Source organism: Sinocyclocheilus rhinocerous, unplaced genomic scaffold (genome assembly GCF_001515625.1).
Source record: "Sinocyclocheilus rhinocerous isolate Xijiao unplaced genomic scaffold, SAMN03320098_v1.1 scaffold919, whole genome shotgun sequence".
Lineage (NCBI taxonomy): Eukaryota > Metazoa > Chordata > Actinopteri > Cypriniformes > Cyprinidae > Sinocyclocheilus > Sinocyclocheilus rhinocerous.
This window is the reverse complement of record NW_015637585.1, coordinates 529,344-545,650: the sequence shown is the minus strand read 5'-3', so window position 1 is coordinate 545,650 and position 16,307 is coordinate 529,344. Positions and strand designations below refer to the sequence as shown.

Below are 16,307 nucleotides of genomic sequence, written 5' to 3'. Positions count from 1 at the left end.
CCTAAAAAACCTCCATACCAACCATTTTTTTCTACACCCAGACTGTAAATTCCTCCCACAGTACTGACTTCAGATGTGTTTGACAGATAGATCGGTGTACGACATCAAAGTACCACGAGAGCTATAGAGTGCAGACCGCTACATATGCTTTCAAATCACTTTCATGGCACTTTGATGTCATTCACCAATTGGTCTGTACAGCAGCGCTTCACATTGAACACACCTTCTTCACATTGGCTCCTCCCAAACTTTAAACCCCTCCCCTAAACAACCTCCCTTTCAACTAATTTGGCCACACCCATATTGTAAACTCCTCCCCCAGTACAGACTCCTCCTGAACCACAATAGCCCCTCCCACACTTTAAAACCCCTCCCCTAAAACAACAGGCTTGTTCGAGATGAACTGCACTAGCCTGCCACCGGCTGGTGAGATCTGCCGCTTGCAGTCGGGGGCGGAATTGAAAGCTGCAAGAGGGTCTGGCTGCAGCCTTGCACTTGCATTTTCAGACTTGCATTCTCAGACACTTGCGCTTCCGCTAGCGACGTCACTTGCAGTCTTTTATTTTTTTATTTTGTTCTATTTATTGATTACTTTTTGTTTGAATCGCTCAACATTTTATAACAGTAGCCAGGTAGTGAAGACAAGAAAAAAGAAACTAAATTACAATGTCACTTGCAATCGCCACTTGCACTCTCCGCTACCTGCAACGTCACTTGCAATCGACACAAATCGTGCGTGTTGCCAATGGAGACAAGACGCTGTGGTGGTGATTAAACAATTAAAACTAATTTAGTCTACTATAACGTACAGGGTCCTACAAGAAAAAGTATGTTATAGTACTAAATTAGTTTTAATCGTTTAATCACCACAGCTTCTTGTCTCCATTGGCAACACGCACGATTTGTGTCGATTGCAAGTGACGTCGCAGGTAGCGGAGAGTGCAAGTGGCGATTGCAAGTGACATTGTAATTTCGTTTCTTTTTTCTTGTCTTCACCACCTGGCTACTGTTGTAAAATGTTGAGAGATTCAAACAAAAAGTAATAAAAAATAGAACAAAATAAAAAATAAAGCCTGCAAGTGACGTCGCTAGCGGAAGCGCAAGTGTCTGAGAATGCAAGTCTGAGAAAGCAAGTCTGAGAGTGCAAGTGCGAGGCTGCAGCCAGACCCTTCTCGAAAGCTGAGACGTCAAGTCGGACATTTTCTGCTCCTGGTAGTTACGCTCGCGTGGTGTTTGCATGCTATCACAGATGAAGTGAATTAAATGCAATATTTGTCAAATACACAGACGTTTTTAGAAACGTTTTCATGAGCAACAGAAACACTTTTTATATACTGCTTAATACAGCGCCATCTGTTCATGAATAAAGTTCAACATAAACATATACTATTTAAATACCAATAAAGTAGGGGTAAATATGCTTTTATCAGTGTTTTTTGATAAATGTGACCCAATATAACAGTGCGACTAAAGTAAAAAAGCTTTTACTGTTAAAACACAGATTTGTGAGCATTATTGGAATTGAATAGTTAGAATAAACCCGAAACACACATCGTCCTTGTCATCACAGAATCTGACCAATGAGAATAAAGTGTGTCATCATCAAGGCTTTCGCAGCCGATTTTGAGCAACTGCAGCACCTGACCAAGGCGGCTGGTCTTGTTTTGCTCTCGCAGTACTTTGATGGCACATGTTATTGTAAGGCGACTGCAGCACCAATCAAAGTTGAACAAAACTAGAATGCATTGCTTTTGATTTCGATCTTTGAGGCACTGCATGAAGTCGAACAAGCCTAACATATCTACCAACTATATTGACCACTCCTAGAGTGTAGACTCCTCCCACAATATTGACTCATACAAGTTGTGGCCCCTCCCAAACTCCAAACTCCTCCCCTAAAACAACCTCCATGCCAACAATTTAAGTTCCACCCACAATGTAAGCTCCTCCTTCCGCTCTGACTCCTGAATAACATTAGCCCCTCCCAAACTTCAAATCACTCCCTTAAAACAACCTTTCTACCAACTATATTTATTTACCACGCCCAGAGTGTAAACTCCTCCCACAGTATTGACTCCACACAATCAGTGGCCCCTCCCAGACTTTAAACCCCACCCACTGTTTTGACTCCACCTTGTTCCATTTATTTTTCAGCTGTTTTATCTTGTGTGCTGTATTAAATGTTTAGCTTGTTAGTCCTACAATGACAGTGTTTTTGCAACAGTTGGTGCAGTGTACACATCTGTTAGGTTTTCTGTGTCTTTTTCCATAACTTCTGACTTTTGTGCATCATATCAGTATTCAAAATGTTTCCTTCAGTTGGTCATGATCGTAAGCAGACATCTTAGTAAATAACATGCGCACAAATACAACATATATAGGAGACACGTCATCTCATGTTCACACACATCATGTACACTCCTGAAAACATGCTCTCACGTCCCTGTAGATGGTGTTCTGTTTGCGCTGAAATTGAGCCAGTATTAGTGGTGTTGATGGTAATACAACTGTCAACACCAGCTCTGTGCAGAAATCAGCTTCATTCCTGATCACTGCAGGACTTCAATAGAAACAGAGCAGAATACACACGAGTACTGAACTACTGCTGAGGAAACAGTGTTTCATTTGTCTCTCCCTCTTTTTCCCGACCCTTCCTATGTTACTGTGCTCTGTTTACGAACAGAAGACACATTGATACAATTATTTATTTGAAGTTACTTGAAGGTTTGGCTAATCAGAGGCAAACCTGGAGAAATTCTTTATTAACTGTTTTGGTTTACTTGTACAAATAAAGGATTTGTGTCAATAAAATGTCTAAATAAAATGATTTTGATTGTGTGCTGTGATTTTGTGTTTTGGAATGTTGTTGTTTTAACAGGTTTATGCTGAATACAACAAATGCAGTCATTTGATCGTGTCATTTTAGTTGAATATATAACACTGCTTTGGACTGTGTAAGGCAGGAAAGCTAACGATTGCAAAATTATGTTTGCCCTTTGAATAAAGGTGACTTGAATGTTTGGCACTGAACCCAGACTCATCCTGTAGAACTAAATATGCAGTTAATGTAGTAGTTGAACCTAGTATTTGTTTAGTGTCATGCCCATATTCTGGGAAAATGTCTCTGGATTCACATGAAACATTAATTCCATGTTTATCAGGTTTATCTTTTTTTCATAGTTATGAAAAATAAATATAAGTTTTATCATTTAATTCCTAACAAATTTTGTGTATGTGTGTGTGTGTGTGAAATGTTTTGCTTAAAAACTGCGCTTGACGCTTGTATTAATCTTTTTACGACTTGGTTCTGCAGTTCCAGTTCCAGAGTGGCTCCTCCCACCAGTAGGTGACGCTGTGAACTCGTCAGGGCTGTACCACGTGTGTCGCTCTTCGTGACATGCGTCCGCTACGTGTTTCGCCCTTTCCGCGTGCTCTGTAGACAGTCGCGTGTGCCGCGATCATGGCTCTGTACAACTTTAAAAAGATTATGGTGGTTCCCACCGCTAAGGTAGGAAAATATCGGGAGTGTTTGTTTTTTTTTTTATTAAAAAAATTATTGTTGGTGTTGGCGTAAATAACGGACATTGACAGTATGTTGCTCGTATTGTACACACGTGCGCGCGGTGTTGAAGCATTTAACTTTTCATATATTGTAATTTTATTTACTGTCAACATTCAACATGGTTTTACTGGCGTCATATGTTAAAATGAAGAACGAGTGGTAGTGGAGTTTAAACATCTTTAGAGGGATGAAATATATTAATGTACTTAAGATCTTTGGTTAAATTAATTTTTATATCATTGTACCAGGATTCCCATGAACATGGAAAACCTTGACATTTAATAGTATTTCCCTTCCATTCCTGGAAAATGCAGATATAAGGGAAATTCAGAAAATATTTTTTTCTAGTTGTATTTCACTGTCTAAGATTGATATGTAAGTGCAGCCTTTGTAAAATAATAATAATAATAATAATGTTGTGTTTGTTATATAATTATTATATAAAATCCTTAAGTAGTCATTAATGCTGGAAAAATCACAGAAAAGTCATGGGATGTCATTTGTCAATATATGTGGGAACCCTGGTGTGTCTCAGTACGGGAACTTGAAACTTTTTATTATTAAACAAAGTAATAATAATAAAGCAAAAGTAAACTAGCATAACTGTTTATTTGTTTGATTTTCTCCCTGTAGGATTTCATAGATATAACTTTATCCAAAACCCAGCGAAAAACTCCCACTGTAATACACAAACACTATCAGATCCACCGAATTAGACATTTCTATATGCGCAAAGTCAAATTCACCCAGCAGAACTACCATGATCGACTGTCACAGATCCTCACCGACTTTCCCAAACTGGACGTAAGTCTCACACAAAACTATATGCATGGGATAAAGGTTGTATATGTTGATTCTTCCTAGTCATCACTTGTTTAGTAGATAAATGACTTAACTGTGTGTTTCAGGACGTTCACCCCTTCTATGCTGATCTGATGAATGTGCTGTATGATAAAGATCATTTTAAGCTGGCTTTGGGTCAGATCAACATCGCCAAGAACCTTATTGACAAGTGAGTCATGCACATTACTTTTTAACATTAATTTGTGGTTGATTTAATTAAATATGTTGGCAGATTTTTTTTTGTCTCATCTGTGGGTATTTGCAGTTCATTTAACTGAGTAACTGTGTGTCTGTGCATTTGTAGTGTTGCTAAAGATTATGTGCGTCTGATGAAATATGGAGACTCGCTGTATCGCTGCAAGCAGCTGAAACGGGCCGCACTGGGGCGCATGTGCACCATCTTAAAGCGACAGAAACAGAGTCTGGAGTATTTAGAACAAGGTACAACAAACACTTACACACATCTACAGATACTTTCCAAAATAACAGACGTTTTTTTTGGTAAACTGAAGCACAGACTTTGGCCAGATTATATCATCCAGATACTGAATCGTTGAATTTGAATGCATATACTCTGTTCTAACATTTGGGGGCTGTAAGAATTTTTAAAATATTTTTGAAAGAAGTCCATTATGTTCGCAAAGACTGCATTTATTTTGAATTTATTTATTTATTTATTTTGGGGGGAAAACGGTAATATGGTGAAACATTACAAGTTAAAATAATTATTTTAATATATTTTAAAATGTAATTTATTCTTGTAATGGAAAAGCTGTAGTTCAGCAGCCATTGGTCTTCAGTGTCACATGATCCTTCAGAAATCAGTATTAATGTAGAAAACAGCTTTGATGCTTAATATATATAATATATATTTTTTTTTTTGGAAACCGTGGTTCTTTGAGTTATTTACTGTTGATACTTTTGAAGGAATATTTGGCTTCACTGATCAAAGCATAAATGTAAAACAAAAATAAGCACCAACTCTTTTACTTCAGATGCACATTTGTGCATACTAAATGAATGCATATTTTTTCTTCTGCAGTGCGGCAGCATCTGTCCCGTTTACCCACTATTGACCCAAACACCAGAACCCTCCTGCTGTGTGGTTACCCCAACGTTGGCAAGTCCAGCTTTATCAACAAGGTTTGTTTGTGCATGTGAATGTAGGTTAAAGGTCAAGTGTGTGTGCTGTTTTTAATATTAGGTTTTAATGGAGTATGTGTGTACAGGTGACCCGTGCTGATGTTGAGGTCCAGCCGTACGCCTTCACTACCAAATCTTTGTTTGTGGGTCATATGGATTACAAATACTTGCGCTGGCAGGTGAGTGTTAGAAAAATGCATGGTTTCCAGACAATGATTAACTGCACTGATTTAATATTATATAAATTTATACAAAATGTTCCTGGTAATTACGGCTGTAGGTGGTTGATACCCCTGGTATTTTGGATCATCCTCTTGAAGAAAGGAATACCATAGAAATGCAGGCCATCACGGCTCTGGCTCACCTGCGTGCTGCTGTCCTCTATGTCATGGATGTGTCAGAGCAGTGCGGACATGCGCTCTCACAACAACTAGAGCTCTTCAACAATATTCGGCCACTGTTTGCCAACAAGGTACGCACACATATAAAGATGTAAACTTAAATGCAGTGAAACATACAGGTTTTTTTTGTGCTGAATGATGGCAGTGATGATTATTTGTGATGCAGCCGTTGATCGTGATGGCCAATAAGTGTGACGTGAGGAAGATCAGTGAACTCTCAGAGGAGAATCAGGTAACTGAGATTCTAAATCATTCAAAAATGTTGAAAAAGCATCCTAAAAATGTAGGTCCATATGATTTATGCATTATATTCAGAGGCATCTAAAACCCTATGATAGCTTTATGAATGCTGACAGATGAATTCAAGCACTTCAGACCAGTATGTGAATAATTGTTCCAAAGAACTGGGGAACTTTTAAGTATTAAGTATTTAGAAATGAATACTTTTATTCATAGGGATGTGTTAAATAGATCAAAAGTGACAGTAAAGAAGACATTTATATTGTCATAAAAGATCTATTATTAAGATTTATTAAAAAATCCTGAAAAACGTGTTTCATGGTTTCCACAAACATATTAAGCAGCACAACATTGATGATGAGAAGAAATGTTTCTTAAGCAGCAAATCAGCATATTAGAATGATTTCTGAAGGATCATGTGACACTGAAGACTGGAGTAATGGCTGCTAAAAAATTCAGTCTTTTTTATTTAAAAATAAATTCTATTTTTAAATATAAAGTAGAAAAACTATTTTAAATTGTAATATATATTAAAACTATTTTTTACTGTTTTTGCTCCAATAAATGCAGCCTTGGTCAGCATAACAGACTTCTTTCAAACACATTTTACTTTTATGGTGCTTTTTGTTCTTTTATAAACTTTTATTGTGAAGATTCACCTTTTGTGTTCCACAGACAAAATAACAGCACACAGATTTGGAGACCGTTTTCAGTTTCAATTTAATAGAAGTTTTCTAATCACCAGTTTTGTATCAAAAGATCTTCTTAGCTTCATAATGTTATTATTTCAGCAATTGACTAATATATATGTTAGTCAATTGCTTTGAGTTAGATTTAATCTCAAACAGTTTAGAGAAAAAGAGAAACATGAGAATGACGTAGCTGCAACTAGACTTTCTGCATTAACACTGAAACTTAGTTCTGTGTGTCTAGAAAATCTTTGCGGATCTCATTGCTGAGGGGATCACAGTGATTGAGACCAGCTCTCTGACAGACGAGGGAGTGATGCAGGTGAAGGCTGAGGTAAGATCACGTCTAGTCACTCACACATGCTCACTGAAAGCCTCTTCCTTTCATGTACCAATTTTGAGAGTAAGCGAGCATTGTAGGCTGATGTAGATTGGTGGTTTAAACGATTTATGATTGTTTGTTTACAGGCATGTGATCGGCTGTTGGCTCACCGTGTGGACACGAAGATGAAAACCAAAAAGGTCCATGATGTTTTGAACAGACTTCATCTGGCGGTGCCTACCAAGAGAGATCAAAAGGTACATGCTCTTTGCACTTCTTAAACCAGTGTCCTCTTTATCATAAGCATATTTCTTTGGTAATGCTTCCTGCAAACATAGTGCGTTTGTAAACGGTTTTGATTTGGTTTGTGCAGGCAAGGCCTCCGTTTATTCCTGAGGGGGCTCTGCTCCGTAGGAAGGCGATGGAGATGGATGCTCCCAAACGCAAACTGGAGAGAGACCTGGAGGTCGAGCTGGGAGACGATTACACACTGGATCTACAGAGTAAGATATAAACACACACGTACACATGTACACAAATATACACCCCAGACATGTCTAAAAATGTTGTCTTGTGTGTTCAGAATACTGGGACTTGATGAATCCAGAAGAAAAGCAGGATAAGATTCCTGAGGTTTGGGAGGGTCACAATATTGCTGACTACATTGACCCGGAGATCATGAAGGTATGAAACAAATGCCTTGATTTCAAACTTTTTAAGGACTGAACCACTGATATCAAGTGCCTCCTGAAATTCAGATTAGTGGTTGCTCATAAGGATTTTTGATGACAAAATTTACCTTTGGTGGCCTCAGTTGTGAGTATTTGGTTACATCCTTGTTTCAGATGACATGTTCTGAATTTCTGTCCTATCTCTCATTCTCAGAGGCTGGAGGATTTGGAACGGGAAGAGGAACTGCGTGAGAAGGCCGGAGAGTACGACTCTGAGGAGGAGAGTGAGGATGAAGAGATGCAGGAGATCCGGCAGCTCGCCAGTCAGATTCGCGAGAAACGGAAGTTGAAGATTCTCACGTCCAAAGAGAAAGACACACAGGGACCCAGAATGCCCCGCACGGCCAAGAAGGTCAGTCTTTCTGTCCAGCAGTCTTATTTTTGTATATGTTTAAATGATAGGAAGTGGTTTTATATCAGATATTACTTACGTATTTTAGGTAAATGTTGTAGATATTAAAGGGATAGTTCACCCAAAAATGAAAATTCTGTCATTAATTACTCACCCTCATGTTGTTCCAAACCCGTAAGACCTTCGTTCATCTTCGGAACACAAATTAAGATATTTTTGATGCATTCCGAGAGCTCTCTGACCCTCCCATAGACAGCAAGGATCCTTTCACAATCAAGGCTCAGAAACATAGCAAGGAGATCGTCAAACTAATCCATGTGACATCAGTGGTTCAACCGTAATGTTATAAAGCTACGAGAATACTTTTTGTGCGCAAAGAAAACAAAAATAATGACTTTATTCACCAATTCGGCCCTATAGCGCCATTTTGGAGAGTATCACATGCGTATTACATTACGCTTAGATCTGAACGTAAACAACGTATCCGCGTACATATGTTGTTTATGTATGTGATACTCTCCAAAATGGCACTAAAGGGTGACGCGGAGGAGAAACATTTTTGAATAAAGCCGTTATTTTGGTTTTCTTTGTGCACAAAAAGTATTCTCGTAGCTTCCTAAAATTACTGTTGAACCACTGATGTCACATGGATTAGTTTGACGATCTCCTTGCTATGTTTCTGAGCCTTGATTGTGAAAGGATCCTTGCTGTCTATGGGAGGGTCAGAGAGCTCTCGGAATGTATCAAAAATATCTTAATTTGTGTTCCGAAGATGAACGAAGGTCTTACGGGTTTGGAACGACATGAGGGTGAGTAATTAATGACAGAATTTTCATTTTTGATTGAACTATCCCTTTTATTAAAGTTTGGTAACACTTTATTATACAGTGTCCTTGTTACACATTACATGTATTTACTATAGCAAATACAGTAAAGTATGCATAATTACACACGGCTAACCCTAAGCCAAACCCTATTCCTAACCCTATAAAATAAGGACCTGACACACCCATTATTTTTAAGATTTTCTCCTAAATCGGTGAGTTATGAGCTACTTTTAGCCTTAAGATGTTTTGTGAATGCGGGCCCTGATATTTATCTGGATGAATCCTCCCTCAACAGGATTCGACCTGCATCACAGTTTGATTTATCAGAGGAAGTCTTTCAAAAAAGATTTTGCTGACCTTACATTTTCAAATGAATTCCGGCCCTGTACGAAAACTAATACCAGAAACCTGAAATGTTGCATGAGTGTTGAATTAGATATCCATGATATATTCATCATCTTTAGTGTCAATTTCCCACATTTAATCAATAAATTAAATTAGAATAACACAACTCTACAGGACTGTTATTAATCAAATAAATTCAGCAGCAACAAAATCCATCTTATCACGACGCATACACGTGCTCTGAATGTAAACAAGGCACAGCACATGCGTGTTCTACATCAGTAACACCACACGCATGCGTTATGCTCAGAACAAATCACGCGCATGCGTTGTGATACTCTCCAAAATAGTGCTATAGGGTGACACAGAGGAGACAAATTGTTGAATAAAGTCGTTCTTTTTGCTTTCTTTGTGCACAAAAAGTATTCTCACAGCTTCATAAATTTACGGTTGAACCACTGATGTCACATGGATTAGTTTGACGATCTCCTTGCTATCTGTCTGAGCCTTGATTGTGAAAGGATCCTTGCTGTCTATGGGAGGGTCAGAGAGCTCTCGGAATGTATCAAAAATATCTTAATTTGTGTTCCGAAGATGAACGAAGGTCTTACGGGTTTGGAACGACATGAGGGTGAGTAATTAATGACAGAATTTTCATTTTTGATTGAACTATCCCTTTTATTAAAGTTTGGTAACACTTTATTATACAGTGTCCTTGTTACACATTACATGTATTTACTATAGCAAATACAGTAAAGTATGCATAATTACACACGGCTAACCCTAAGCCAAACCCTATTCCTAACCCTATAAAATAAGGACATGTTTTTAACTAATGTTACTCCGTACCTAAATGTATAATTACTCTGTAACAAGGATACCTTAAGATAAGTGACCAAGGGTTTCTAATATGGAATATTTGTTGTTCAGCATCCTATTAAATCACATTTTTGTCAGCTTTTTAGTTAGCTGGTTAAAGATGGATTGATTTGATTGGTATATGTGGATGCAGGTGGAAAGAGCGACTCTGGAGAAGGAGATGGCTGATCTGGGTTTGGACATGACCGATAAAGATGATGTAAGTATCTGTATACTTGAAGCTTTTCCATTATTTATAACCTTATTGGTAACACACTTGATTTTGTGTGCCATGTGGTCATGGCGATCAATTTCTGTATACATATCTGAGCTTGCTTGTGTTCACCTTATATCCCTCTAGAGCCACTATGCTCTGAGATCTCGCTCTCTGGTTCGAAAGAGGAAGAGGGAAGTCTCTGCGCCACCAACATCACGCACTCGCAGTCAGAGCGCCTCGAGACCACCAAGGGACCAATCAGGAGTCAGAGATGCCAAGGTAGTGCCTGCGTTACCTGAAGCATAATCTTCTTTAACAAATCAAATTCTGAAATCAGTATTACAGATAGTATTATAAATATAATAGATATTAATATAAATTAGGGCTGGGCAAGTTAACGCGTTATCGCGCATTAACGCAGTTTTTTTATTATTATGAAAGTCCGTTGCTCACTGGCTCTGAATACACATACAGACAAACCATGTGTCACGGGCGGGGGGTACTGGCTTGGGTACTTTGTGGTTTATTATTTTGAGTCGTTTGGGACACGGTAACACATAACACCTGTTATAATGTTATGATCGAGGCTCTGGACTCATGGGTTGGGTGTCATCACGCATCTCAACCAATGAGAGCATTTGGGGTGGGCCTAAGACTGCAGCAGCGCTCACATTAACGCTCCCGATAAAGATATTTAGGCTAAGCATCAACATTCACAAACCACTGTTCACTGTTATTTTTAACAGAAAAGAATGCAACATGCTCGTAATCACAACTTCATAAGTGAGAAATAGGAAGTTTCCGATAGCATGTGAAGACAGCGGAGAAGCGCTCTCGCTCAGCACAGTGGAGTGCATCCTTTTGATAACTTTGTGGTTTATTATTTTGAGTCGTTTGGGACACGGTAACACATAACACCTGTTATAATGTTATGATCGAGGCTCTGGACTCATGAGCATAACTTGTTTTTCTATAACAAACTATAAAATATTTTCTATAAAAACGTTAATGCCCTGGCAGTGGCAAATAGCTTTGGTTTTATATTTAATTTGATTACATTAATGTTATAAGTTAAGATTTACAAGAAATATTTTAACTGCTACTTTGTAAAAGGAATACTGCTTTAAAAAAGCACCTTATTTGTTTAAAGTGTTTGCAAACCAAATGTTATTGCACTTTTGTTCATATAGCAGTACTTTTAAATGAAAAAAAGTGCACAATACACTACTTTTGAATGCATTATTAATTTTTTGTGCATAACAATGCGATTAATCACAGACAATCATGCGATTAATCACGATTAAAAAAATAATAATAATCGTTGCCCAGCACTAATATAAATATTAATTTTCTAGACAAATATGAAATGAATTTATGAAAGATAGTCACTCAGTAGCAGGTTATAGAGATTTTGGTAACACTTTACATTAAGGTTCCTTTTTAAAATGGTTTATAGAGGTGTTTATTAATGATTAATAGCTTATTTACAGTGCCTTATAAATAATTGATAGTTATAAGTGCATAGTGACTTTAATACAATACCTGCCAAATAACGAGCCATTTTTAAACCGTGATAAAAATGCTTACATTTTTATTCATACTTATTTCACTTAAAACCAGATTGCTGATTTATTTCATGATGCAGCAAAATGGACTATTATAGTCAGACTGAAGGATGTTGTATTTGTAGTTTTCTCATTAATTTATTAAGCATTTATAACATGAGTTAAAAATGGTTTACTATTTGGCAAGTATTGCATTATATCACCCTTTTTATTCAGGTGTTATTATTCAGTTATAACTTTATACATGAATGCATTTGTAAAAGATTTATTGGTCATTAATGAATTAAGGGAATCTTAATGTAGAGTGTTCCAAAGATTTTCATAGAGAGATGTGTTCATTGGACTCTGTCTTTTTTCTCCCAGATGTTGAAGAAGGTAAAGACCATGATGAAGAGCTCACAGAAGGAGATGAACAGGCAGGGAAGGAAGGGTGAATCTGATCGACATGTGTTTGATGTCAAACCCAAACATCTCCTTGCTGGGAAGAGGAAATCTGGTAGCACCAGCCGCAGATAAATTCAGCCTTATTCACATACATCTGTCTTATGTACTCATACCTGTCCTTATGCCATAATTAATAAATATTTGTTATATTCTGTACTTTTAATAGTTCTTACTGATACAGATGATAATACACCTGTAAACATGAAAGAGATAGTTATTGAAATGTATGTTAATCACATTATTCGAAATGTCTGATATAATGCAGAATAATGAAATGTACAGGATCATGATTTTGAACTCTTCATCACTTTAGAAAACAAATGATCTGACGCTATTGTCTGCAGTGGGAGTCAAATAAACCACCCAAAGTATTGAACCTGAAATTCACTTGTGAAGTTCTTTACTAACTTTGAGTCGCCTTAGTCTGTCTTTCTGTGTGGGACGGGGTGTTCAGAACCTTCCAGTGTAACGTTACTTGGGTAAAGATTTCTGTATTTTTATTGCTAATATATTTCACAAGAGCATGAGTGCAGCGTTACTGTATATCAGAACTGCTGTAATTGAATTACAGTTGTGTGTGTATAATGTACATATATTGTGTATATATTGTCCTAGTTACCTGTGAATTCGATTATCAGGCGTTTCGTTGCTAATAATTATATTGACGGTTTATGAGTTGAAGTTTTAACATTACAAAAATAGTCCACAGTGACTTTTATTTTGACAAAACATCTGAGAGAAGCCCCCCGGAAACGGCATCAGCCTCCACTAGCAACAGTGTCAAAGCGTTTGCACCGTTTCAGACCGAAAATCAAAACAACGCAGGACAGTCTTATTTCACGGACAACGAACTCCGTAATCGCCGTACTCTAAACTTGTACTGCAACGCTCACGGTTTTCCACGGGACCTACAGGCGGCCCGAACGCAGAGGAGCGCGAAGGATGGCGAATTACCGGGCGTTTCACACCCAGCTCGCGACCATCATGGAGACGCTGACTCGCGCGGCGGTGGCAGAAATCTGCGAGCTCGTAGACGACGGCTACGCGGTTTTACACATCGAGATCTCACGCCACCAGAAAGAGAACAAGGAGCTCCGACGGAAACTGCAGCTCATAGAGTCCATCGTCGCGGCGCGGGGGTACAGTGACGAGAAAACCGTGGCGCGGGATGGTCGGTGTGATGGTAACGTTAGTACTCGCGAGTCGCTAGTGGGCAGAAAAACGATGGCAGAGGTTAGAGGACCAGTTGTTTTGAGTATTTTATAGTGGAAGTAAAAATATATGTGCAAAAACATTTATTATTTGTTGTCTTTCGGATTCCAGATGCGTGAGTTTCGTGAGGAGGGAGATTTGATCCAAATGCAGATCAAAGAGGAAGGTCTCGAGCAGCCGCCGCTGGGAGGTGAGGCGCCTCGGGTCATTCCTGATATGCATTACCACTCAAACTCACTAATTAAAATAATTAATGTGATTGTGATGTAATTCAAGGAAATATTTTTAAATGGTTCACCAGACTTTATGGCAAAGCTCACAACTTCAGTAAAATGTAAACAAATGTCACGGTTCGCACAAGGAATGAATTATAAGACGATTCATACTTAATACTTAAACATATGAAAATTAAGATTTTTTAATTAGTTATGACACAACCTCAATTTCAGCTATAAAGCAGCTCTTCAGAAGACTATTGTGCCATTATTCAAGGCAAATTTAATTAAATTCAGTTCAATAAGAGTCAATGTGTCAGTTCATGAATTATGAAATTACGTCAGATCCGACTGTCAGATGCATCTGGGCAGAAGACAACAGTGTCATTGTTCAGTTCAAGTCAGTTGAGTGTTGATTCAATTCAGTTCAATAAAAGTGTAGATGCAGCAGACTTCATCAATTATGAAACGACCTCAGTTTCTGCTCTAAAGCAGCTCTGCCGAATACAGTAGTGTTATTTTTCAGGTCAGGTTTTTATGTTCTCATCTGCATCTGATAGTGTAAGTACAGTTAGATCAATGATATTTTCTGAATATTAATTGTCTTTTAAGCCCCAGCTGACCAAGCCAAATGTGAGATATATATGCATATTGCTAGTATGCATATTGACTTTTTAAATTTTCTATGTAAATTAATATTTTAACTTTTAAATAATTTATACTGAAGTCATACTTATTTATATAGCTCTTTATATAACACAGATTGTTTAAAAACAGCTTCACAATAATAAACAGGAAAATAACAGTTAGTGTCATCAGTGATGAAATGACCTCAATTTCAGCTATATTTAGTTTAAACAACAGCTTCAGTTTCAGCTGTAAAGCAGCTCTACAGACAGTAGTCTCATTATTCTTCTCAATTTAGTTTAATGTTGATTCAGTTCAGTTCAATAGTGTTAAGGATGCAGTTCATTAATTATGAAACGGAGCTATAAAGCAGCTCTACAATAAAACAATAGTGTCATTATTCAGCTCAGTTCAGTTCAACAACAGTGTCAGTGTTGCAAACTTCATAAATTTTGAAACGACTTCGATTTGTTATAGAGCAGCTCTACAGAAGACAATAGTGTCATTATTCAGTTCAGATTTGTGTGTTCTTATTTGATAGTTTCAATATAGTAAGATTGATATTATTTTTTGAATATTAATTGTTTAAGGTCCAACTGACCATGCCAAAGATGACATGCATGCATACTACGTTGCATACTGCACGTATGCTTATTGCCCTTTTGAAATATTTACATCTACATCTATTTACATTTAGTAGACGCTTTTATTCAAAGCGACTTACAAATGAGGACAATAGAAGCAATCAAAACCAACAAAAGAGCAATAATATGTAAGTGATGTGACAAGTCTTGCTTAGCTTAACACATATAATAAATAAAAAGAAAACGAGTAGATAGAATAGGAAAAGAATAAAGAATGCTAGTGTTAGAGGGTCATTTTTTATAATAAATAAAAAGAAAACAAGTAGACAGAATAGAAAAAGAACAAAGAATGCTAGTGTTAGAGGCTCTTTTTTTTTCTTTTCTTTTTTTAGAGGGTCAAATGAAGATGTAAGAGATGTGTTTTTAGCCATTTCTTGAGAATAGCTAAGGACTTGATTGAGTTGGGCAGGTCATTTCACCAGAAGGGAACATTTAATGTAAAAGTCTGTGAAAGTGATTTTGTGCCTCTTTGGGATGGCACAATAATGTGCCATTCTCTTGCAAAATGCAATCTTCTAGGGGGCAAATAAGTCTGAAGTAGTGAATTTAGGTAAAGGGGTGCAGAGCCAGTGGTGGTTTTGTAGGCAAACATCAATGCCTTGAATTTTATGCGAGCAGCTATTGGTAGCCAGTGCAAATTGATAAACAGAGGTGTGACGTGTTCTTTTCAGCTTGTGAAATCTTGCAGCCGCAAATATAATATGTGACCCTGGACCACAAAACCAGTCTTAAGTCGCTTGGGTATATTTGTAGCAATAGCCAAAAATACACTGTATGGGTCAAAATTATTGATTTTTCTTTTATGCCTAAAATCATTAGCATGTTAAATAAAGATCATGTTCCATAAAGATATTTTGTAAATTTCCTACTGTAAATATATTAAAACTTAATTTTTGATTAGTAATATGCATTGCTAAGAACTTCATTTGGTCAATTTTAAAGGCGATTTTCTCAATATTTTGATTTTTTTGCACCCTCAGATTCCAGATTTTCAAATAGTTGTATCTCAGCCAAATATTGTCCTATTCTAACAAACCATACATCAATGGAAAGCTTATTTATTCAGCTTT

General features: G+C 37.3%; 2 protein-coding genes across 2 annotated transcripts in view; both read left to right on the top strand.

Moving 5' to 3' along the window:
- Positions 1–3,392: 3,392 nt before the first annotated feature.
- Positions 3,393–12,922, top strand: LOC107749117 (nucleolar GTP-binding protein 1-like). The gene is made up of 16 exons (XM_016564203.1): positions 3,393–3,508; positions 4,196–4,366; positions 4,471–4,574; positions 4,710–4,846; positions 5,448–5,548; positions 5,635–5,727; positions 5,829–6,020; positions 6,116–6,181; positions 7,123–7,212; positions 7,347–7,457; positions 7,574–7,703; positions 7,784–7,884; positions 8,086–8,283; positions 10,468–10,533; positions 10,675–10,809; positions 12,459–12,922. The coding sequence occupies exons 1-16, from the start codon at positions 3,461–3,463 to the stop codon at positions 12,609–12,611; spliced, it is 1,896 nt and encodes a 631-aa protein (XP_016419689.1). The 5' UTR covers positions 3,393–3,460; the 3' UTR covers positions 12,612–12,922.
- A 380-nt stretch (positions 12,923–13,302) lies between these two features.
- LOC107749131 (zinc finger protein 614-like) overlaps positions 13,303–16,307 on the top strand; it is a 4,744-nt gene continuing 1,739 nt past the window's right edge. Inside the window, exons 1-2 of the mRNA XM_016564227.1 lie at positions 13,303–13,772; positions 13,863–13,941. Of these exons, the coding sequence (XP_016419713.1) occupies positions 13,482–13,772; positions 13,863–13,941 (370 nt within the window). The 5' untranslated portion in view covers positions 13,303–13,481. The remainder of the gene's footprint in view (positions 13,773–13,862; positions 13,942–16,307) is intronic.